The sequence below is a fragment of the Mus pahari genome, chromosome 3 (genome assembly GCF_900095145.1).
Source record: "Mus pahari chromosome 3, PAHARI_EIJ_v1.1, whole genome shotgun sequence".
Classification (NCBI taxonomy): Eukaryota; Metazoa; Chordata; class Mammalia; order Rodentia; family Muridae; genus Mus; species Mus pahari.
The window spans coordinates 12,732,272-12,753,342 of NC_034592.1; the positions used below are offsets into that span (position 1 = coordinate 12,732,272).

The 21,071-nt window shown below is 56.9% G+C and overlaps 4 protein-coding genes across 5 annotated transcripts in view; 1 reads left to right on the forward strand and 3 right to left on the reverse strand.

Moving 5' to 3' along the window:
* The window catches only part of Edf1 (endothelial differentiation related factor 1), a 3,911-nt gene extending 2,849 nt beyond the window's left edge, over window positions 1-1,062 (forward strand). Inside the window, 2 exon segments of the mRNA XM_021194502.2 lie at window positions 1-94; window positions 830-1,062. The exon segment at window positions 1-94 is cut by the window's left edge and continues 91 nt beyond it. Coding sequence (XP_021050161.1) covers window positions 1-94; window positions 830-891 — 156 coding nt within the window. The 3' untranslated portion in view covers window positions 892-1,062.
* Window positions 1,063-2,227: 1,165 nt separating this feature from the next.
* Window positions 2,228-10,101, reverse strand: Mamdc4 (MAM domain containing 4). The gene is given in 29 exon segments (XM_021194578.2): window positions 2,228-2,317; window positions 2,479-2,654; window positions 3,107-3,215; window positions 3,292-3,419; window positions 3,516-3,650; window positions 3,739-3,885; window positions 4,010-4,100; window positions 4,192-4,310; window positions 4,396-4,533; window positions 4,624-4,843; window positions 4,932-5,068; window positions 5,174-5,308; window positions 5,382-5,498; window positions 5,626-5,737; window positions 5,818-5,942; window positions 6,047-6,178; window positions 6,273-6,401; window positions 6,506-6,694; window positions 6,779-6,863; window positions 7,102-7,275; window positions 7,375-7,463; window positions 7,547-7,684; window positions 7,870-7,995; window positions 8,135-8,219; window positions 8,292-8,422; window positions 8,601-8,726; window positions 8,816-8,989; window positions 9,071-9,181; window positions 10,098-10,101. Coding segments are annotated over 29 exon segments (3,672 nt in total).
* Window positions 10,102-12,173: 2,072 nt separating this feature from the next.
* Phpt1 (phosphohistidine phosphatase 1) lies at window positions 12,174-13,997 on the reverse strand. Its single transcript, XM_021194655.2, has 3 exons — window positions 13,396-13,997; window positions 12,902-13,026; window positions 12,174-12,413 (listed from the first exon to the last, which is right to left on the reverse strand). Exons 1-3 carry the CDS (start codon window positions 13,550-13,552, stop codon window positions 12,321-12,323), a joined length of 375 nt encoding a protein of 124 aa, XP_021050314.1. The 5' UTR covers window positions 13,553-13,997; the 3' UTR covers window positions 12,174-12,320.
* An 85-nt stretch (window positions 13,998-14,082) lies between these two features.
* On the reverse strand, window positions 14,083-20,476 carry Ajm1 (apical junction component 1 homolog). Of its 2 annotated transcripts, none has more exons than XM_029537014.1 (3): window positions 20,359-20,476; window positions 18,757-18,840; window positions 14,083-18,672 (listed from the first exon to the last, which is right to left on the reverse strand). In XM_029537014.1, the coding sequence occupies exon 3, from the start codon at window positions 18,612-18,614 to the stop codon at window positions 15,690-15,692; it is 2,925 nt and encodes a 974-aa protein (XP_029392874.1). In that variant the 5' UTR covers window positions 18,615-18,672; window positions 18,757-18,840; window positions 20,359-20,476; the 3' UTR covers window positions 14,083-15,689. The 2 variants fall into 2 exon arrangements, with proteins under 2 accessions (XP_029392874.1, XP_029392873.1); XM_029537013.1 differs by having other exon boundaries at window positions 18,757-18,870.
* Between the last annotated feature and the right edge of the window lie 595 nt (window positions 20,477-21,071).

Consider the following 21,071-nt stretch of genomic DNA (forward strand, 5'->3'; position numbering starts at 1 on the left):
AAAATCAATGAGAAGCCGCAAGTCATCGCAGACTATGAAAGTGGACGGGCCATTCCGAATAACCAGGTTTTGGGCAAAATTGAGAGAGCCATCGGTGAGTGTCTTCCCTAGCAGGTTTGGGCAAAGCATTGCCCTTCTGTAAGGGGTGGTGAGGGCTGAGATGGCAGGCCATACCACCTGAGTTCCCTCCTAAGGGTTTGATGGTTGGTGGGACTCCAGAACCCTAAGCAAATGGTGTCTTGGGGTCTTCTGAAGCTAGCGCCCAGCCAGAGCACACTGCTCTCAGGATACCTAGGGGCTACGTGCTTGCTTCTGCGTGCCCTTCCATGGAGGTCTAATGCGGTGATCCAGATCTTCTGGGGCAAGACTGCAAGATGTTTGTCTTCTCCTCTTTTTAGATTTATTATTTTTGTTGATGTTGTTATATACTTTTTGGCTGTCCTGGAACTCACTATGTAGACAGACTGGTCTCTGGCTCATGGAGATCCGCCTGCCTCTGCCTCCTATGTGCTGGGATTAAAGGCGTGTGCCACCACGTCTGGCTTAGATTTTATTTTTTATATAGAGACTCACTGTAGCTCAGGCTGGCTTCAGACTCACATCAGCCTTCCTACCTCAGTCTCCTGAGCTCTGGGATCACTGGTGTGAGCCACCATGCTCAGCCTGGCCCTCAACCCTTTCTGAGATGCTTGGCCCACATTCTGAGGTCAGATGTGAAAACTGCCTTGTGTGTGTGTGGACAGTGGTGATGGAAGGCTCAAGCAGAGCAGGGAGGTTGGGTGGGTACAGGAAGCAGCAGAGTGGTCAGCATCTTGCTGGCTCGTTTCAGGCCTCAAGCTCCGGGGGAAGGACATCGGGAAGCCTATCGAGAAGGGGCCGAAGGCGAAATGAACACAAAGCCTCGAAGCCAGTGGTTCCGGCTGAGCTCTCCTGGCTGGTCCCCCAGGACCACCAGCACTGCCGTGGGTCTCCTCACATGGTCAAACGGAACACGGGGGGTCAGGCCTGTGTGCCCCCTCAACCCATAACTGCTGTCAAACAAAGCAAAACCTTGCAAAGTGATAGCCTCCTGGATTTTTCCTCCCTGCCTTCTGACGCTCAGCAGGGGTGTGGCCCTGCACCTTCTGTCCGATGGACAGATGGCTGCAGAGGGGAGTTCAGGCCTGGAGGAGTACTCAGCCTTTGCCTCCTGTCCCATCTAAGGGCCTGTGCTTGCTGGAGAGAGGTAGTATAGAGCATTCTGAAGTCTTCTCTCCTCTCTGTTGACCACAGCTGTGGAGGGTGGTGACGAGCTTCCTTCATGATACATACCCCAGAGGGACCTAGGGAGTTTGAAAGTTCTTTCCCTGTCTGCTCAGAGAAGTGGGCATCAGTCGGCCTTGTAACGCCTGCAGATGCGGGCAGCGCCTGGCCATGCCCCGCCGCCGCCTCCCGTGCGGCTGAGTTTTGGATAGGCAGGGGCCTAGCTTGAAGCACATGGTGTCCTTGGTGAGGACAGGTTTCCTTGGGGTAGGAGGGATCATCTGGCTGTCCGCTTTCCCCGAGGACAGCCCTCGGGTCCCCCAGTCCTCAGTGAAGCCACATCTGAGGCATCACGTGGAGGGAGCCATTTGTGGTTCAGATGTGTCACCCTCACTTCATTAGGCCCCTGATTGGGTGTGGCAGCACCAGATCTCTTCATAAATCTTTAGTCCAAAGGCTGAAGTGCAGTTTGCCATCTGGTGCCCTGCTCCCAAGGGGGATGGGCATACCCAGTGACCTCAGTTTCACCTTCTGCAGCCCTAGGGTTGTTAGGCCTTTATCTGGGCTGGTGGCATTTCTCCTTACCAGACCAGTTTCATGGTACCATATCCAGTTGCTTTTATACTGCCAAGACCCTGAATTCGGGGGGGTGGCTTTATCCTCACTGAGTACAGAACCACCTGGTAAGTTAGAAGCGGAGGCCATTCCTTGCTTGCAGGGGTGGTGGGTTCTTAGGGTACTATAGGCCAGCTACAGTATACCCTGCCAGGTACATAATATATGTATGGAGTGCAGCCTGAATATCTGGGTTGCCCTTGCTATGTGGAGCATTTATTCTTGGTACAAGGACCCCTCTACCCTTCTCCATCACACCGGAGGGCACAGACACCAGACAGAGAGAGAGCAGAGAGAGAGCTGGTGAAGATCAACATGACTCAGTCCCTACATCCAGGCCCACATGCAGACAGTCAGGTGCCTGTGAGGTCTAGATGCCGTGAGGGATGCCGCCGTGTCGGGCCAGGTCTGGAGTGCTCTATGGGTTGCTGGTGATTGATTCTGGGAGGGTAACGTGATCCTAGGAAGAAGGGAGGAATATTGGACAGCTGCTGTTGAAAGGCAGTGTGGATCTCCCAGGATGGGATGCAGTGTCTCTTCCTGCGTCCTGGCCCACTACTGCTTTCTCCTCATTAAACATGGAGGCAGGATCTCCCACGCGCCCACATTGGGGGTTCTTACCGCATTGAAGAGGATATTGTCAAAGCCAGAGGCTGCTGCATCTGTACTCCTCTGGCCGGGGCAGTGCTGCTTCTGCAGCCAATGCCAACCCCCAAGGCCCAGGAGCACCAGGAACATGAAAAAGAGGAGGGCCCCTCCAACGGCCACTGGCACTGACACAGGTGCTGCCACTCCACCTGAGGACAAAGAGGGCATCTGAACCTCCACCCAGCTCCCAGTTCTTTTGTCAGGTTCTGTTCCCAGGATTACTGTCAAGGAGTGAGCCTGGGGCTGCCTGATCCCTCCAATGCTTGTGGGCTCCAGGATTCTTGTTGCTCTGTATGCACAGTTCGGCAGACCTGCTCCACCTCTTCCTCTGGACCTGATGGTAGCCAGTGATTGCCACACCCACTGCGGTTTCTGGCTGAACCTGGCAGTTCCTTCAAGATAGTTCTTACCCAGGAGGAGACAGTGAAAGCTGATACAGCCCCTATGTTCAGCCCATGAGGCATAGTTGGGAGAGCACAGAACCCAGTCTTGGTTCCGCTGGTTTCTCGAGCAGAGCACAGTGTACTCCAGCTATCTGGACCACCAACCTAAGCCTGGCAAGGTCAGGGCAAGTCTGGCCATCCTGGAGTCCAGTGCTTACCCTGGCTAGGTGAAGGCTGCTTGCAGTGTTGTCCAGCCAAGTACTCCACATCATCAAGGGCAATGGGCCCCAGAGCTGGCTGGCCACCCAGAGTGGCTTCAAAAACAATCTGACAGAGAAGGGAAAATCTGAGTATCTGGAGGATGGATGAGAGGGAAGGGAGGACAGCTCACCTGGGACCTCACCTGGAACTCCTCAGGGTTGGACACTTCAATCTGGACTTGTAGCCACTGGTCCCGCAAGTGCCCACCCTGGTACCACACAGCTAGCTGGCCTTGGGCACTGCTCAGGAGTACTCTCAACTCACCCTTGTCTGAGAGTAAGGACCAGGGGAGGTCAGGCTCCTGGAAGATGCCTTTGTGCCTAACCTGAGCCCCCGTTCCCCTATATCCAGGGCCCAGCCACTCACGGAAATGCTCAGGAAAGCCCATGTAGTACCAGAAGCAGAGGCACGAGACTGTAGTTGCTGGCAGTGGCTCACTGCGCAGCCAGGCTGCCTGGCCCCCAGGACCTAGCACACCGGTTTCAAAGAAAGCAAAATGGCCTGGAAATGAGAGGGTGAGATGTATGTATCCCTGCCTTGAGGGAAGTTGAGTGAGCACTGCCCATGCCCTGCTCCGGCCAGTGCACACCTGCTTCTGTGCCCAGGGTATGATCCACTGAAGGCTGGGGGTAGCGGGATGGGGTGGCTCCACTGCTCCAGTCCCAGCTGTACCCACCCAGGCTGGGCCAGGGCCGGTGGCTCCACCCGCACAGGCCAGATTCAAAGTCACAGGACCCTGCAAGGAATTGGCAGGTAAGCATAGCTGCCCCCGTGAGGAGCACTACTCCCAGGCAGGGCTAGGTGGGAGTCAGAGGTTTGGTATGGGTATGGTGCTACTCAGGCCATAGCAAGCTGCTCACCTGGCTGAGGACAGGGCCCATCCTGGAGGGAAATGTCGTCCAGAGCCATGTAGGAATATTCTACACCAGCCGCCACCGCCTCAAACACTACCTATAGGGTACAGAGCCACACAGATCCTGCAGGCAGGGCCTGGCAAGCCTTGGAAAATGAGGTGGCTCCTCTTTTCTGCTCAGGTACTCACCTTCCAGACTTGCTCAGCCTGCACATTGATGCTGCCCAGGCGCCAGGCAGCTCCACCGTGGGCACTGATGCTGAGCTCCTGGTGCCTTGTGCTCTCTTCCACGTGGACTCTCAAGGTGCCTAAACACCAAGAACCAGCTAGGTTCACTGCCTTGGTACCTCCCAGTCCTGGACAGGGGTCCTTCCCTCTCCTATAGCTCCTCACCTGGATTGGGAAAGCTCATGTGGTACCAGAAGGTCAGACAGGCAGGCTGGGACAGGGGCTGGTGTTCCTCTGAAGTCAGAGAGGCCACATGACCCTTGGGCAGTACATTTGGGCTGGTGTCCACCACCATGTAGTGCCCTTGGGGAAGGGAGACCAGCATCAGCTTGCCTTGCCATGGTTAGCCCTCTGTAACAACCTACCCCCACCCCCATCTGCCACACAAAGTACCTTGGGCTGTCCCTGTGGTATGGTCTATCCAAGGACCCCAAGAAGCAAGGCCTGAGGCATTACTCTGGTGGGTCCACAGCCCCCAGCCCCCTGGGGAGAAGCCACAGTCAGAGTCTTCAAAGGAACAGCTCTTGGGGGCCCAGCAGGGGCCAGGCCGCACAGCTATGTCATCCAGGGCCATTGTGCCGTGGTACCCATTCCGGAGGCCTTCAAACAGCAACTGAGGGTGGAGAGTGGTAATTAGCAAAGGGGGGCAGTGGTGGGTCAACCCTACACCATCTACCAAGTGCTAATAAGCTTATCCTCACCTGGTACTTGGTGCTGGCCTCTGGCTGGTGATGAAGAGTGACCCAGGCCTGGTGCCAGCGGTTGCCATGAGTGCCCGACCGGGACCACAGTAGTGTGTCTTCCTCCCCCTCCCTCCTCATGGCCAGGCACAGTGTCCCTGCAAAGAAGTGAAGTTTCGATGGGACCAGCCCCCAGCTCCTGCTGCCTCGGGCTGCAGTGGGCACCAGAATCGAACAGAGGCTCTGACAGCTGAGGCTCTCACCAATCTGGGGCCCATATAGGCGGTACCAGAAGCTGAGACATTCCTTAGGGACAACTGGCACCTGAGGTCTTGTGAGCAACAGGGCACCTTGGCCTCGAGCAGGTGGGTCCGTGGGATCCAGGAACATGAAAAAGCCTTCAGGGAATGAAAACTGAGCTCCAGAAACGCTCTCAGTTTGACCCCTCCCAGGCCGGAGAGACTCCCCTACCTTGGCCCGTAGTGTGGTCAAGCTGAGAGCCATGGCTTTTTATGCGGTGCCAGTGGGCATCTGTGAGGTGGCCTGTGTGCCAGCTGCAGGAGTCCCGTTCAAAGTTACAGGAGAGCTCTGGAGGGGGGTGAGGGGGGAGGTCAGCCCTGCTGTCTGCCCCTTCCCAGCTGTCCTAAGACAGGATTAGAGGTGGACTAGGTAGTAAGTAGCCCCTGGGTGGGGATGGGAGATGGGCAGGAGAAACCTTGGTCACTTTCAGTGGTCACCATGGGGTTGCAGTCTCTCAGAGTCACATTATCCACCCCAGCCCCCTGCTGGCCAGGGCCATCCAAGTCCACCAGACTGACAAACTCCAGCTTTAGGCAGATAGGGGAGAAAGACTGTCAGTTAGGGGCTAGCTCAGGACAGATTTCCCATCTTGGACTGCCAGCCTCACCTGGAACGGCCGGCGCCGTGCCCCAAGAAGAATCTTCTCCACTGTCCAGCTCCCGCTGCTGCCGCCTGGGGCTTGCCACAGCAGCTCCCGGAAGCCATTCTCCACCACAACCAGTGCCAAGAAGCCTGATCAAGGAAGGGAATTAGTATGAGTGGGGGTGGGTCATCAAGACCCTGTCTGCCATGCAGGAGGCTTCTGGGGACTGACTGGGACCAGGGACGTGTAATACCTTGGGGATGACTTTGAAAATAGTAAGCCATGTGGAGTTCACAGTGAGGGCCAGAGGGGCCCAGAGCAGGTGTGAGAGCCCGGGCCTCAGATCTTAGCTGCCCCCAGGCCTTCTGCAGAGATAGGAAGTGCCCTGTGGGAAGAGCAGGGTACCCCGTCACTGCTCAGGTGTCTGTAATTTACAGACACTCTGAGGAGGGTCTCCTGTGGGGAAGTGTGGGCCTCACCAGGAGCATCCTGGTCAGCATCCCCGGCAGGCTTGCTCTTCTCCTGGGCTTCAACCCATTGCCACTGCAGCTTTCCTACACTGATGTCCTTCCAGCCCCCAGCAGAGGCGGACTCAAAGTCTGTGGTGCCTGCAACAACAGTAGCCTGCTCTGAAAGCCCAGCAGCGTCGCGTTCTCTGGCCTGCCTGGGCTCCCTAAGCGTGTGGAGCCATGCAGGCTCTGACTGGCCTCACCACACTTGTGTTCATCCTCGCCCTCTGCACAGTGCTTCTGGAAATCACACAGCTGCTCGGGGGGCACACACAGGTCACCACAGGAGAGATGTCCTGACTCACAGGTCTGCTGGGGCAGCTTGATGGACGTCTGGGGATAGAGGGCTAATGGCACAGGTCCAGAAAGGGATGACTGCAGGGTGGACACAGCTACAACAGAATTGAAGTCAGGTCAGAATGGGTGATGGCCTTGCTCCTCCTGGGCAAGCCAGGGCAGGGCCTTGGTCAGCTCACCTGGAACAAGCATGCAGTGGCTGGACACGATGAGGTCATCTAGGCCCACGACACCTCCTGGACCCGTCTCCCCAGTTAGAAGGATCTGAGGGCAGGGAGGGCTCAGCAAGGACCAAGGACTATCCCGTCCTGTCTCCTCTCTGGTACCCTCCCCATCTGGTTACTGCTATACTTCATACATTTCCCAACACTCAGCCTCTCCCACTGAGCAGTCTTCAGGAGTGACTAAAGAATCCCTAGTGTTCTCCTGTGTGCTCTAGGCCAGACTCCCTGGGCCCTGGATACAAACCCCCGGATCCCAGTCACTGCCTGACTAGCCTCACCCGAAATGAATGGGCACTTTGAATGTCAACCCGGTCTCTGACCCAGGCTGTCCCCAGTTCTCCATGGCGGCTTCGCAGTAGAACAGGGGCCTGGGGGGTTTTGAGCCCCTGTTCCTGCAGGAACAGCTGGAAGTGGCTGGCCTCAGACCCGTGCAGGTAGTAATAGAAGGTGAACTGGAACAGAAGAAATCTCAGGCTGTGAGGGGTCTCTGGCATCTAGAGAGTCAGAAAAGGCAACTCAGTGTATCTCATTTTCTGACACACCCATCTCACCGAGCAGTTGTAGGAGACTGAGCCTTGGAACTCAGGGCTGTAGAGGACAGCGGTGGTGCCAGGCTTGGCCACAGAGACGAGGAAGAAGCCTATGAAAGGCCAAATATGGGCCAGGGTCATTGCAAGAAGTTGGGTGGAAAAGGCCATGGCCAGGGCCCCTTGGAGACCTCACCATATGCACTGTTCCGGCTGTGATCTCGGTGGGGCCAGGCAAGGCTCACCGTGCTGCCAGCACTGTGGTTCCGGGTCCAGCCCTCTAACTGGTTCCACGGTCCCAGGCCTGTCTCAAAGTCAGTGGCCATGTGGTGGCCTAAGGCGTGAGAGTGGGGGGCTCTCAGGGCCACTGAGCAGGGCTTTCTGCAGTCAGATGGCTCTGGTTCCAGGGAGACAGTGGCTGTCCCACCCAGATTGAAGGACTCAGAGGCCAAGGTCTAGTCTCCCACTTCCATCCTGTAATCCCTCACCCTGCCCGGCCCTAGATGGCCCCAGCCTCACTGCAGATGAGCGGGTCTTCATCAGATCTGTCTCCACAGTTGTCTTCCCCATCACAGAGTTGGTGGGGCTCCACACATGCCTTGTTCTGGCAGTGGTGGTGCCCCAGGGGGCACCTGGCCTGAGGGACTGGGGTGGGAAATAGTTAACAACACTCTCATTCTCTTTGGCCCCAGGATTCAGGAGGTGGGGTGGGGGGAGGTGGTGTGTTCAGGAAGGTGGGCAAAAGGGGTCTCCCAGGTTTGGACAGGATCGTGTGCAGCCTTACTGGGTAGCCCACAGTCCCGGAACTCCACATCATCCAAGGCCACAGCGCCCCTGTGTGTGGCATTTCGGGTGGCAGAAAATGTCACCTGGAGAGAGGAACGGTCCTTAGGACCAAAACCCTCCCCACAGTGCCCAGCCTGGCAGACCACTCTGCTTACTTTGAAGTCGCCCCGGATGCGCCCAGTGTTCACTGCCAGCTCCTGCCAGCCAGGGCCCCAGGGTCCTGAGGTCTGCCATAGAGTCAGTGTCTCCACACCATGGGTCAGGTCCAGCCTTAGCTCAGCGACATCTGTAGTATTTTGAGTGGTCCTGAGGCATCTTCAGCCCCTTGGTGTCTCCCTCCAGTCTACCAGCTGTGCCTTGGCCTTCATTTTGGAGCGTCCTCCTGTTTCTCTAGCTACTTTTTCCTCACCCAACCTTTTCCCAGAGCTACTCAGCTTTGGGCCTCAGGGATCCAGAGCATGTACCTCTAGAGGCAACGTGGTACCAGAGCCTCAGTTCACAGGTAGGGGCTGCCTCACGCATGACAGGAGAGCGCAGAGTTGCAGTAGATGGCTCCTTCCCTCTGTGGGTTCCCACAGCCATATACCAGCCTGGTCCAGGGTGAGAGGTTAGGAGACCAGACAAGAAACCAAGATAGTAGGGGGGGGGTGTGAGTGGACGTGGATTCCCTAGGCCTTACCCAGGTCAGTGCCATGTGTATGGTCAGAATGAGGCCCAGGACCATCCAGCACTGCCCCTGCCCGGTCTCGAAGCCATCGATAGCCCGAGGTGCTGATGTCCTGCCAGCCACAGGGGTCCTGCTCAAAGTTGCAGGTGAAGGAGGTGCTCGGGATAGTTGAGGCTCCATGGAAACCTATGAGAGTGGGTTAGGGGTCATGGGTCGGGTCTGCCTTTTATACTACCACTCCCTGACACGCCCACTGGCCCAGCTCACCACACTGAGCTTCATCTGAACAGTCTCCACAGTCACACACAAAGTTGCACACAGCTTTGATGGGGCTTCTGCAGTGGTTGGGGACCCAGGTCTGTGCAGCTGGCAGGGTAACTGTGGGGCCAGGTAAGCAGAGGGCAAGGTGACTGCCTATTTGTGTACATAGATGTGTAGTGCAACAGGCGTTAAGGTCAGAGGACAGCTGAGGTGGGAATCTTTTATGTCCTTCCACCATGTGGAACCAAGGGACTGAATAAACGCCATCATGCTTCGCAGCAAATGCCTTTACCTTTTGAGCCACCTTGCCAGCTCTGATTGGCTATTGTGAACAGTATGAATTCTATATCCAGAGAAACCCCAGACCTGAATAGGCCAGGATACTTGTCAATGGACTTTGGAGTTCAGCCCTATAAGATTATATAGAGAGGAACCTGACATCTACCAAGAACTGCCACAGGGGATCTACACTGAAAGTCAACAGAACACCTTCCTACCTCCCTAGCCCCATAGAGCCCCCACATGCCAGGGGCAGGCAGGAGAGAGGGTCTCAAGAAGGAGCTACAGGACTAGGAGGAACTGGAAGGTATTCCAGTAGGGTCATCCCCCACCCCCCAAGCAGACACATAGAGCCAGGTGGTGGTGGCGCACGCCTTTAGTCTCAGCACTCGGGAGGCAGAGGCAGGCAGTTCTCTAAGTTCGAGGCCAGCCTGGTCTACAGAGCTAGTTCCGAGACAGCGAGGACTACACAGAGAAACCCCACCTTGGAAAACCAAAAAAGAAAAAGGAAAAGGAGGAAAAAAAGAAAAAAAGGAAGACACACTGACTGATAGATGACCAAGGGATTGGTACATGTTCTACAATGGGAGCAGCAGGTAAAGGCTCGGAGAGCCAGGGAGATGGTCACCTATGACGTCCTGTGGCTTCTCCTCTAGGACAGGGAGATAAGATTGAGGTGGGCAATCTGCAGCCCTGTTGGCTTGCCCTGCATGTCCCCACCACACCAACTAGCATCAGGCAACAGTTTACTCACCCATAAACAGGACCCAGGTTGAAAGAAGATGGCGAGGCAGGCACATGGCCAGGCTAGAGGGTGTCCCAGTTCAAGTGAGGCTGTGCAGTCTAGAGGAGGCTTAATCAGTTACCAGTCCACCGTGGCCTCACAGGCTGACTTAGCTCTCACTGGGAAGGGCTCAGCTCCTTTATACTTGCAGCCCCTAGGCTGGGTCCCATCCGATGATGACAGGCCAAGCATCCAGCTGTAAAAGTACCCCTAGAGGGGGCCTCTACTTGGCTCTCTCTGACCAAAGGTTGGTTCTTGGCCATCCTGTGTGTCTACCCAGCCCTGCCCTACCCTACCCTTCTCTATTGGAATGTGGAAAGGCTGGGGACCCCACTTGCAAGGCTCTAAGATTCTCTCGGGGCCTACAGCCTACCCTGGTACAGGCCAAGGACATCAGGGCGGTCTGCTCAGTGGCTGCACATGGCCATCCAACAGATGTTCCAAAGCTTCCTCTGCTCTGCGCTTAGGGGACCAGATCAGGACAAATCCGGTACCACCAGCCTGCCACTGTGGACCAGGACAAGTCCCATGTCAGGGTGGTGTCTTCTCTTTCACACCACCTATAACTCAAGCTGTGCCACTCTGTCAACTGTTCTGGTGTGTGTGTGTGTGTGTGTGTGTGTTGACACAGGGTCTCACTTAGACCAGGCTGGCCTGAACTTGCTACGCAGCTGGGGATAATTTCTGATCTTTCTGCTTCTACCTCCCAAGTGCTGGGATCATAGGTGTACTTAGTGTATGTGATACTCTAGGTTGAACATGGGGATGTCCTGTTCCTGGTCAAGCTCTAACAGCTGAGCTCCATCTTTAGTCTCCTATTCATCTTGAAAAACTGCCTTGAGTGGCCAGGTGTGTGGTGCACACCTTTTATCCCAGCACTCAGGAGGCAGAGGCAGGCGGATTTCTGAGTTCGAGGTCAGCCTGGTCTACAAAAAAGTGAGTTCCAGGACAGCCAGGGCAATACAGAGAAACCCTGTCTTGAAAAACCAAAAAAGAAAAAGGAGAGAGAGAGAGAGAGAGAGAGAGAGAGAGAGAGAGAGAGAGAGAGAAGTTCTGGGACACAGAGAAACCCCTGTTTAAAAAAAAAAAAAAAAGAAAAAAAAAGAAAGAAAAGAAAAGAAAGAAAAAAGAATTGAATCTTAAAATAAATGAAGCAAAACAACTGTTCTGAGATATCATGTGCTGTGTGGTTGGTGATTGGAAAAGTCTTGATGAGCCCACAAACTCATTCTCCCATGAAAAGGCCCACAGCTGAGGCAAGAGGAATGTCAGAGTTCTGAAGATCTTGTCACATGGAACCAGACTCTGCCTATGACTGACTGAGACCTTGGGGCTTGTCTCACCTTAGGTCAGCCCCTAGCCTGTATAGGGCATCTCAGCGGCCCCCTAGCCTGTACAGGGCATCTCTCTCAGTAGTGTCTGTGTGCCCTCTACAGAGCTGACGAAGGCTGGCTCATCTGGTGAGGGAGGCCCCAGCCCTGGCTCTCCCTAGGACTCACTATAATGTCGCAAGGTGTGTGAGACTTCTTAGAGCAGGGGTTAAGCTGGTGCCTACCCACTGTCCTGTATGGTGAAGTGGGGTTAGTACAGAGAATTAGAGTGGGAATGGTCCAGGGACTAAGAACCATCTAAGTTAAAGTCCCACGTGAAGGAGACACAGCATAACTGTTCCTGTGATCACTCAGGGATATCAGGCTTGGCCTGAGAACAGATGAAAAATGTAGCCTGCCAGCTGGCAGGACAATGGCTGCCAGGACCCTTTCCTGCTGGGACTCCTGGGTGAACTACAGGAAAGGGGCACTTGTGGGCACCCCAGGCCTTGGGTAGCCAGGAACTGACTTCTTGTGCAAGGCCTGTGGGGCCCCCTCCCTGATGTCCTTGGGGATAGCAGCTTCATGGAGGAGCAATCAAGCCATAAATGGCTACAATGCAGGGGCCCCCTTATCTGAACCTAAGGGGCTGAGTGTGCACCAACAGTCCCCAGGGCCCCTGAAGCCGAGTGGGTCTGTCCGGTGCAATCCAAAGGTAGAGAAGGCAAGACACAAGTCAGGGACTAGTAGGCATATCGATGCTTTTAATTCCTATGGACCAGATTGGTCTGTTGCCTAAGGTACAAAAGGAAAGCGCAGGGCCAGCCCCTCACAACAGAACACAGCAAGAGCAGAGGCCCGACCTAGTCCTGGGGGCAGAGCTTCAGTAGCCATCGTCAGCCCAGGTGACCTCATAGTCAGGATACTTGGCTTTGATCTTCTCGGTTGAAACTGAGTGCTGGGCACGACCGTAACCCTGGAGAGAGGATGACCAGCAGTTTGCTAGGTTTTTGCTTTGGGAGTCCACCCAGAAGCCGCAGCAATAGCAGCCATGGGGAAAGTAAGCAAATCCTACCATCCTAACCATACTGGGGACATGATGAGGACTGAAGGGCTCTTCAGGTGATGCCTGAGGTTCTAAGGTGGACTTTATGAAAAAGGATCAACATAGGACTGTGAATTTGACCCCAGCACTGGCTGCTTCAAGGGCCCCTAAAGAGTCAGGACACAGACCCACCAGGATCTGGAGCAAGGCGGGAATGTAGCCCAAGGTGTCATTTGGGAAACGTGGGGAAAGGAAAACCCATACAGCCCTTAAGTAAGGGTTCTGTAGCTCCAACTTTCAGAGTCCCAGAGGTGGCCTGAATGGCGGTGTGTGTGGGGTGGGGGTGGGGGGACAGGCTCACAAAGGTGAGCTTTGCAGTCTGGCTGAGATCTGGTTGAGATCTGGGGACTGGAGCTCACCATAGAGTAGCCATATACGTGTATCTTCCTGTCCTGGCTCTGATGGGAGATGCGCCCGCCGCCTAGGCACTCACAGTCATAGCCATTCCTTTGCAGCTCGCCTGACACTTTGTCATAGATGTCCGCTGGGTGGGGAGAGTGGCCTCAGGATATGCCCTAGTCGCCCTTGTTGGCCCCACACTGAACTCTAGGGCTGGATATGGGGTCAGAAGCTCCAGCTCTTGCTGGGCTTTTTCCCAGAGGCGATGAGCCCTTCCCCCGCTGGCAAAAAGATGAACGGGAGGAAGAAGACACTTTCGAAGTGAGAGACGGGATTAGAAAGATCCCGGTCATGGCACTCCTTTCTGTCCAAACCCCGACGTTTCTAGGTCAGCTTAGTTATATGTTGGTACAAGTCATGATATATTAGCAGTCACTACTCCGCCACCAGCAACTGTAAGGCCCCGCCCCTAACCTTCGTCCCGCCTCCAAGGGCACAGAGGCCCCGCCCTCACCGTGGTACTCAGCCCATTTGTAGCCACGCACGATTTCCTTGCACTCCTTCGCCGGATCCCCGGAAGGCTCTGCTAAGTGGACTCGAATCAGCACATACTTGAAGACGCCATCCGAATCAATGTCCACATCAGGAATCTGACCGAGGTCCGCCGCCATGTTCCCTGAAGCGCTCGATCTTTGGGCACCACAGCCCCTTACCAAACCGGACCGAGGCCTGTGCGTAGGGAGGCGGGCCCTTTGGCAGCCGCGGCCAATCCCGTAAGGGAATGCTTACCGAGCCCAGAGCCTCAGCCAGTTGTACCTCCAACCTGAGGCAAGGACTGGCCAATTGCAACCCAGTTCTTTGCAGCTTTGGGATCCAGTTCATGAGATCCAGTTAAAGGAGCCGAGACATCAGTAAGGCCATGGTGCTGTAAATCAAGCCGCTGGAGGTGGGCAGCAAAAGAGGATGAAAGGACGCACCCTGGTTTCAATCCGTAAACCATAAATCCGAAGTCCTCTCTTCCCCAACACCCGTAAACTGGAGGCTCTCTCTCCGGTCTCTCCAAATTCAAGTAGTCCCCTGCCCGACCCTTCACATCCTCGGGTCTCCCCTTCCACAATACTCCGGTTGCTAAACTCCCACTCCCGAAAGCTTCGACGCAACGCTTCCCCCGCCCACTACGATGACGACCACCACTACCGAGTTATTAGCAGCAGCTACATTCAAGTTCTATTTTACTTGGTTCGAAAGCACTCGCCCTTCTCGTCAGGGGCGTTCTTGCCAGCCTGCCGCAGGAAGGAATGTGGAGCCCCTGGGGAGGGCGGCAGGCGGCAGGACAGCAAGTGTTGCAAGAGCGGCATCCGGGCATGTGCTAAGACAGGGGCCAAGGAGAGAGAGCTGGAGTGTCCTGGGGACATCCAGTAGAGGATAGCTGGCGCATGTGCACACCCTCGTGCATAGGTGTGTGTCCTAGATTCTCGCAATTGAACTTTCAGAGCTCCTAAGGGCTTGGGGCTTCTGGAGAGGGCTTGGAGAGTCTGGTCGCAAGCCCTCTCTGGGTCACACCCTCCACAAAGTCCTGGGCTCAGATAGATCCAGGTACACTTAGGCTGTAGGGGTCAGGCAAGGGGCTTAGGGGAGCCGAGACCTCCACAACAAGTCAGGCTTTGGCTTCTCTCTCACCTTGGAGCGCAGCCAGGGCACTTTTGCACACACGACTGGATTCGGGGTAGGCCTCAGCACGGGACTCCTTAACCGTACCCACACTTGGTGGCTCACTACTCTGCACCTTTCCTAGTCCAGTTCCTAATTAGGGGCAGCCCTGTTCCTTAATCATTCCCAAGTCATTCAATGGTAGGAGCTGCTCTCTGTAGGGTCCCCTGCTAATTCCTCAGCACACACTTCCCACCTCCCTGGGAGATTAAGGCCTCAACTTCCATCTTCTCTGGAAGGTAGATTTTTAAGGCCATCTTGTTGGGTAGGTGTTGGGAGCTCAAATCCTTACCCAGATCTTAACTCTGGCTGGGTCACCGCCCACACTGCTTCCCCCTGCTCAGGTTTCCGTCTGGCAGGGTGGATTTTTGCCTTGGCCTTGAAAATTCCCCAGTATTCCAACTTGTCCTACAAGGGCCCAGACTAAGGTGACCAGAGGTGAGAGCATTGAAGGACAGGCAGCACTGAGAAGTGTACAGTGCTGGCCATGCCCATTGCCTCAACAGCATGAGGGTGCACAGGGAGTAGGTCTCTGAGCCTGACACACCCCGGACAGGAGGGTTTAGGGGAAGTGTTTAAAGTAAGGACGTCGGGCTTTGGTTAACATGGATTTCTGAATAGAAGGGTTGGAGAGCTATAGCAAGCACCCACAACATACACCAACTGAGTTCGTCCCCATGGGATGAGTGTAGCAGGCAGAGCCCAGAGGTCCTCAGTCCCACCCCACCTCCCAGTGGGGAGCACCGAGGGCGAGGACCGGGCCCTTGGGGAGCCCCCTCTCCTTGAACTGGCTTGGGGGAGAGCCCAGGATGTGGAATTTGGATGGTCCGGTTAGGAACAGAAAGGAAGAGAAGCAGCTGGTTGGAAAGGGGACAGTGGTGGGGGCGGGGGGGGATTCCTAGGCAAAGTTAGAGGTGTGGAGTGGGTGGAGCTCAGGGCAGAGAATTTGTATAAGACTAAAGGAGGCCCAGGGGACTTGGGGGGCGTTGAACCAACTGGTCCAGACTCTGGGGGCCGGGGCCGTCGTGATGGATCAGGCAGGGCCTGAGTAGAGTAGGCAGGGCTGGGGTCGGGGCCTGGGCCTAATAGTTCCATGGTTCACATGATGTCGTCCAGCAGGTTGGCGCTGGCTACCCAGTCTAGTGCACGCGGCTCGGAAGCAGCCATGATCATGCACATGAAGGGGCGGCCAGTGCGCCGATCCGTGGGATAGATGGTTGTGGGCGTGAAGCGCCGGTTAGCTTCCACAAACTCACAGAGCTGCTCGTAGACCCGTGGGAATTCGTGGCGGAGGAAGACCCCGCGCATTCGCAACTCACGTTGGATATGGATGAAGGCTACTTCACGCGCGCGCCGGCCGGCCTCACCTTCTTCGTCCAGGCCCGCAGTACCTGGGGGTGGCGTCAGGATCAGCGTTTCCATATCTGGCTCTCCGCCACGCGCAGGAGGAGGACGCGTCGGGCTGCCAGCGGCCAGAGCCACCTTGGCGAACTTGCGCACCGTGGGCCCAGGAGTGCGCGGCGCGGGCCGGGCAGCGGCTCCGGGGGGTGCAGCGCCGGGGCCCACAGCCACGGACACGCTAAGCAGGAAGCACTCCGCCGGCTCATAGAGCCTTCCAGCGGCCGCCAGCTCTCGTGCATAGCTACCCAGGGGCGCCGCATGTGTAGCCAGCTCACGCAGCGACAGGTAGGTGGGCGATAGCAGCAGCCCTTCGAGGCCGAAGCGTAGGAAGTTGTCGGCAGAGCCCGGGCTCGGGAAGCCCAAGAACAGCACGCCACGGCCTCGCGACAGGAATCCGACCCGCGCTATGCGCGAGAAGGCGCGATGTACTGGGCTGCTGTCGCGGCAGAACTGCAGCACGTGGCGGCACACGCTGCCCACGCGGCCGTACACGCAACGCGCCTTGTGCGCATCCCAGTCCTCTCGGCGGCACAGACGCGAGCAGTAGTAGGTATAGCAGCTGTGGCAGGACTTGAAGTAGAGGCAGGCGTTGAACATGGTCTCTGTCCGCCGGCAGCGCGCGTTGGAGCAGGTCATCAAGTCATCCTCGTCTGCGCTGGGCTCCGGGGAGGCGTCGGCTGCCTCCCCCGAGCCGGTGGGCTCTTCAGTGCTGCCAGCCGAGGCCGGGGGCGAGCGCGATGGCGCCAGCAGGGTGGCCCCTCCAGGGCCCGCAGGCCGGGAGTCCAGCAGGCGGCGGAGTTGGCGGCCTAAACCTTCGGCGGCAGGCTCCGGGGCTTGGGCTGGCGACCGTGAGTCGATGACCAGGTCAGTGATGAGCTCGTCCAGCTGCTCGAGGCTGCGCTGGCGGCTTGAAGCAGGACCCTCGGGGACCGTGGGTGCTGGCTGCCGTGGTCGGCCTCCAGGCAATTCCCAGCCCTTGGCAGTCGGGCGCTCCACTGAGCGCAGGTCATTGTCTGTGATGGTAATCTCTGGCGTGACGTACCAGTTGCGGCCCAGGCTCTCCCCCGCGCGACCCTTCTCCGTCAGCGACGTCTCGGACAGCGACAGTGCTGCATAGCGTCTGGGTGAGGTGGACAGATTCACTACGACTGGTGGACGCCGACCTTCAGGGGATGAACCCCGCGTATCCCGAACCTCGCGTCCCAGAAGGTTCTCATAGCTGCGGCCGCGTCCTAGAGGATCTTCACGACGAGGACCAGGAGCTAGGATGTTGTCCCAGGATCGAGAGTAGTGGCGGCTATCGGTGGCCAGCCGGGGTGGGCTTGTGCCGGTGCCGCCGTGCCACGAGGCCAACAGTGGTCCAGGGGCGGGAGGCGGCATCACCTGAAGGGTGCGGTAAGGCCTCGGACCCCAGTCAGCCCAGGCTGGGCTGCTGCGCGGGTGCGGGTAAGTCCGAGCCAGTATATCGCGTTCACGGTACCTCCCAAAGTCCTCGGTGTAAAAGGTGCGGGCTCCAGGGTGCGCCCGGGGCTCTTCTGGGACGTACCGGGGAACGAAAGGCATACCGTAGGCTCGAGTTGTCTCCCCGTAGTAGGAGCGGGAGGGGGGCTCCTGGATCGGGAAGGTGCGTACTTCGCCAGCATAGTAGCTGCCCCCACGCCTTGGACTGGGTCTAGGGGGTTCTTCGGACAAATAGGGCCTGGAACAGTAGCCATCAAAGGGAAGGCCGGGGCTTGTGGTAAAGCTGCCTGCGTAGCCCTCTGGCTCCTCGGTGTAGAAGAATTGGGTGGGTCCTGGAGGCGTTGTGAAGGGTTGACTGCGGTGCTCCAAGTAGTCCCGGGGCCCAGGCAGCGGCCCTTCGCAGTACAGAGCTCTGGGGTCAGTACAGTACAAGTCACTGGGGGTGGGAGTGCGTGACAGAGCCACGTGGCGAGGGCCGGGAACTGTGAGGCCATGGAACTGTGGGGTTGTGCGAGCCCAGGACGACGTCTCTCTAGGTGCGCAAGATCGCGAGCTTCGGGCGGCGTGCTGCAGCACTGCCTCGTCCGGTTTGATGTCCAAACGGCAGCGGACATGGGGGACGGGTCCAGAGGGTGGTTCCGGTGGTGCGCAGCGGCCTGGGGTGGCGCATAGAGGCGCGATGCGTCCGGGGCCTCCCCGCTGTGGCTGGAGCTTGATGGGGTGCAGCTCATTAGCGAGAGCTCTCAGCGCAGGATACGAGGGCTCCCGGCGCGGCGACCCCTCCACCCGCACTGCACGCTGGGCTTCCCGGCCTCTGCGTTGCAGTACGGGCGGCGAAGCTGGAGCAGTCGCCAGGCCTTGGGGCGCACGGGGCGCACTCTTGGAACGGGTGCGGCGCCGAGGCTCGCTGTCTCGGGGTCGGGCGCGCGGTGGCGCAGGTTCAGGAGGTGGCGGCTCTGGGTGTGTCTCCATGGTGGGCTCGTCCAGTGCCTCTAAGAAGTCAAAACTACGGCAGTGGCGCTTGTTGAAAGGCGTGGGCGCAGCAGGCCGGGCCACGGATCGCTCACATGGCTGGCGTTTGGACGTGAGCCCTGGGTCCACCACCTTGATGTCCTGGTACACGGTCGACACCAGCAAGTCCGGAGGGTCCGTGCGGGTCATCTTAAAAGACGTCCCCAGGCTGACAGCTCCAGTCACTCGGCCTTTCGGGGATTTTGTCCTGGGAGAAGATACCGGTCAGGGCAGCCTCCTCTGCACCCCAAGCCCTTTACCCCACCCCACCCCACGTGCTGGTCCGGCTTACCTGGGGCATAGGGGATGGAGCAGCCTTGGCTGCAGGTCTTAGTCAAGGCTTCTGGTGCTGACTCCATGCCTATGTTAGATGTACCTGCAGGAGAAAACTCACAGTCCATGCGACCTGTGGGGTAGATGGGCCAGGAGACTTTAGTCTACTGTGGACCTTTGTAGAGGGAACTCCTGAGCTAAACCTACCAGGCATTCTCTCCCTCTACTAGGGTCGGTTGGGCAGGCTTCGGTAGATCAAAGCGGGACGTGCTCTCAGCACTACTGCCCTCTGGTGCCTACAGTTGGAACGATGCACTTTTAGATTTCCTTACAGGTAGACTATCAGACCCCTCCCATCAGCCAGGCAGAGTCGCCCCTCTGCTAATGCAGAGTCCCAGGGGAGTCAATGAATGGTTCCTAGGCTGGGCAGAGAACTCTTCTCCTAGCACTCAAGTCCTTTTTAACCAAGCATAAGTCCCCTCAATTCGATGAGGTCCTAGGCAGAGGAATGATCCCAGAGTTTTCTTGGGTCTCAAATCCCTCTTCCTTTTGCATAAATCTCGGACCCCAGTTCCTCGAATGAAACCCACCAAGCTTTCTGGAACAGAAAAGGCTATAGAGCAAGACTCCTGCTTTGCAGAATTGCACATGGACCCCCCCCCCCCAGTATGTGCTAAAGCCAGGTTTAGGCTACAGAACCACGTGGAGCCATGTGAGCCACGAGTTCATGGTGACCTTCCCCTAAGCTGCAAACTACCACTAGTGTACCAAGCCAGGAGGCTTGCCAGCTAGGAGGAGGCAGAGGAGAGGGCAGGAAAGCCCCTCCCCAGGACAGAGTCCTTCCCACTCTGGCTTTGGAAAGCTCCATGGAAACGCGTGGTTGTTCATCCCTAGAGCTATGGGCTGAAAAGGATCTAGGCTAATGTTCAGATGTGGGCCACCAGTGTCTGTGGTCTCCAGGGCCTGGAGCTGGCTTGGAGAAAGAGGGTTTCAGAAGGCGATCACACACACACACACACACACACACACACACACACACACACACACACACACCCTCCCCCCATAATGCACCTACTCCCAGGACATCTGCTCCAGAGGAAGCTGATAGTGTGTTGGGGTGTTGGGGCCTGGCAGGACTTGTAAGTGGATGGGCCTTTCAGGTCTCTAGTCCAGGTGTACAAGAGGCAGTTAGAGGGGTGCTCTTTGGAGTCAGGGCTACTAAGTACCAAGGCTTGTTCCAAACCCTGATTCATGCCGACCCTATTAAGACCCCTTTCATTCTAAACTCAGTGCCAGGTCAGAGTTTGGGTGAGATGACAGGGACTGAGGCTCCGCCCCAGGAAGGTGACAGCTAGCTTTGCTGGCTGCAGCTGTCAGGAGCGGGGGTGTGGGGGGCACTGTGACACACGCTCCCTTTGGGATGGGGTTGGGGCTTGCTCTTGTATCCTAGTTATTTTGAAGGCCCTTCCCAAATAGCAGTCCTGCTTTGGCCCGTCCTGGAGCAGCCATCAGCAAGAACCTAGACTGCCGTTGCTTGGGGGCGGGGACTCCTCATCCTTCCGTGCAGCCCCCTCCCGTGCCAACAGCTCCACATGCTGGGCAGTTTGGCTTGGCCTCTTACCTGGTGATTACTCCACGAGCCGAGCCCGAGTATAGTCTGCATAACCCAGGTCGGTTCCAGTGTGTACCTGGCCCCGCTATATATATCTATCCATACACCCGGTACCAGCAGAAGCTTGGAGGCAGCAGCTGTGATCTTGGCCTGGCGGCTCAGTACTGCCTCTAGTGGTTACCAATAGAATGGCACTTAAAGGGGCCGCGTTGTAAGGGAGGTGTACAGGGGGACTACAGACGTCCTAGCTTTCATTTAGGCGGTGTACAGTGAAGGGTAATGTATAGCATCCCCAAAACACAAATCTTTCAGTCTGAACAGGGAGTCCTTTGCACCAAGAGAAGCCTGCCAGAAGGCAAGGCCCTGTAAGGAGCCGGAAGCCTTGGCTTGTCTGCAGAGAAACTGGGTTTGGGGAAGTTTCCAGAATACACGTCTGTGGTTGGACCCGGGTGGGAGCAGATGCCCCATTGGCCTCTCCTCAGGAACTGTCCTCTTTGGCTCTGAAGACGCCAAAATCTCGGCAGGTGCCCGGGAGCCAGATGGCTTGCTCAGCCTGGAGTGTAGCTGAAACTTCCAGTGTGTAATATAGCCTGGGTGGCCACCGCCTGCTTCCTTTGGGGGAGGTCTACATGAGGTCCACTCGTAAGCCACAACCTCATTCTGGCCCTGCGTGCCCCTTGCCAGAGGCACTGGGTCTTCTAGCATCCTAGCTTGGTAGATGA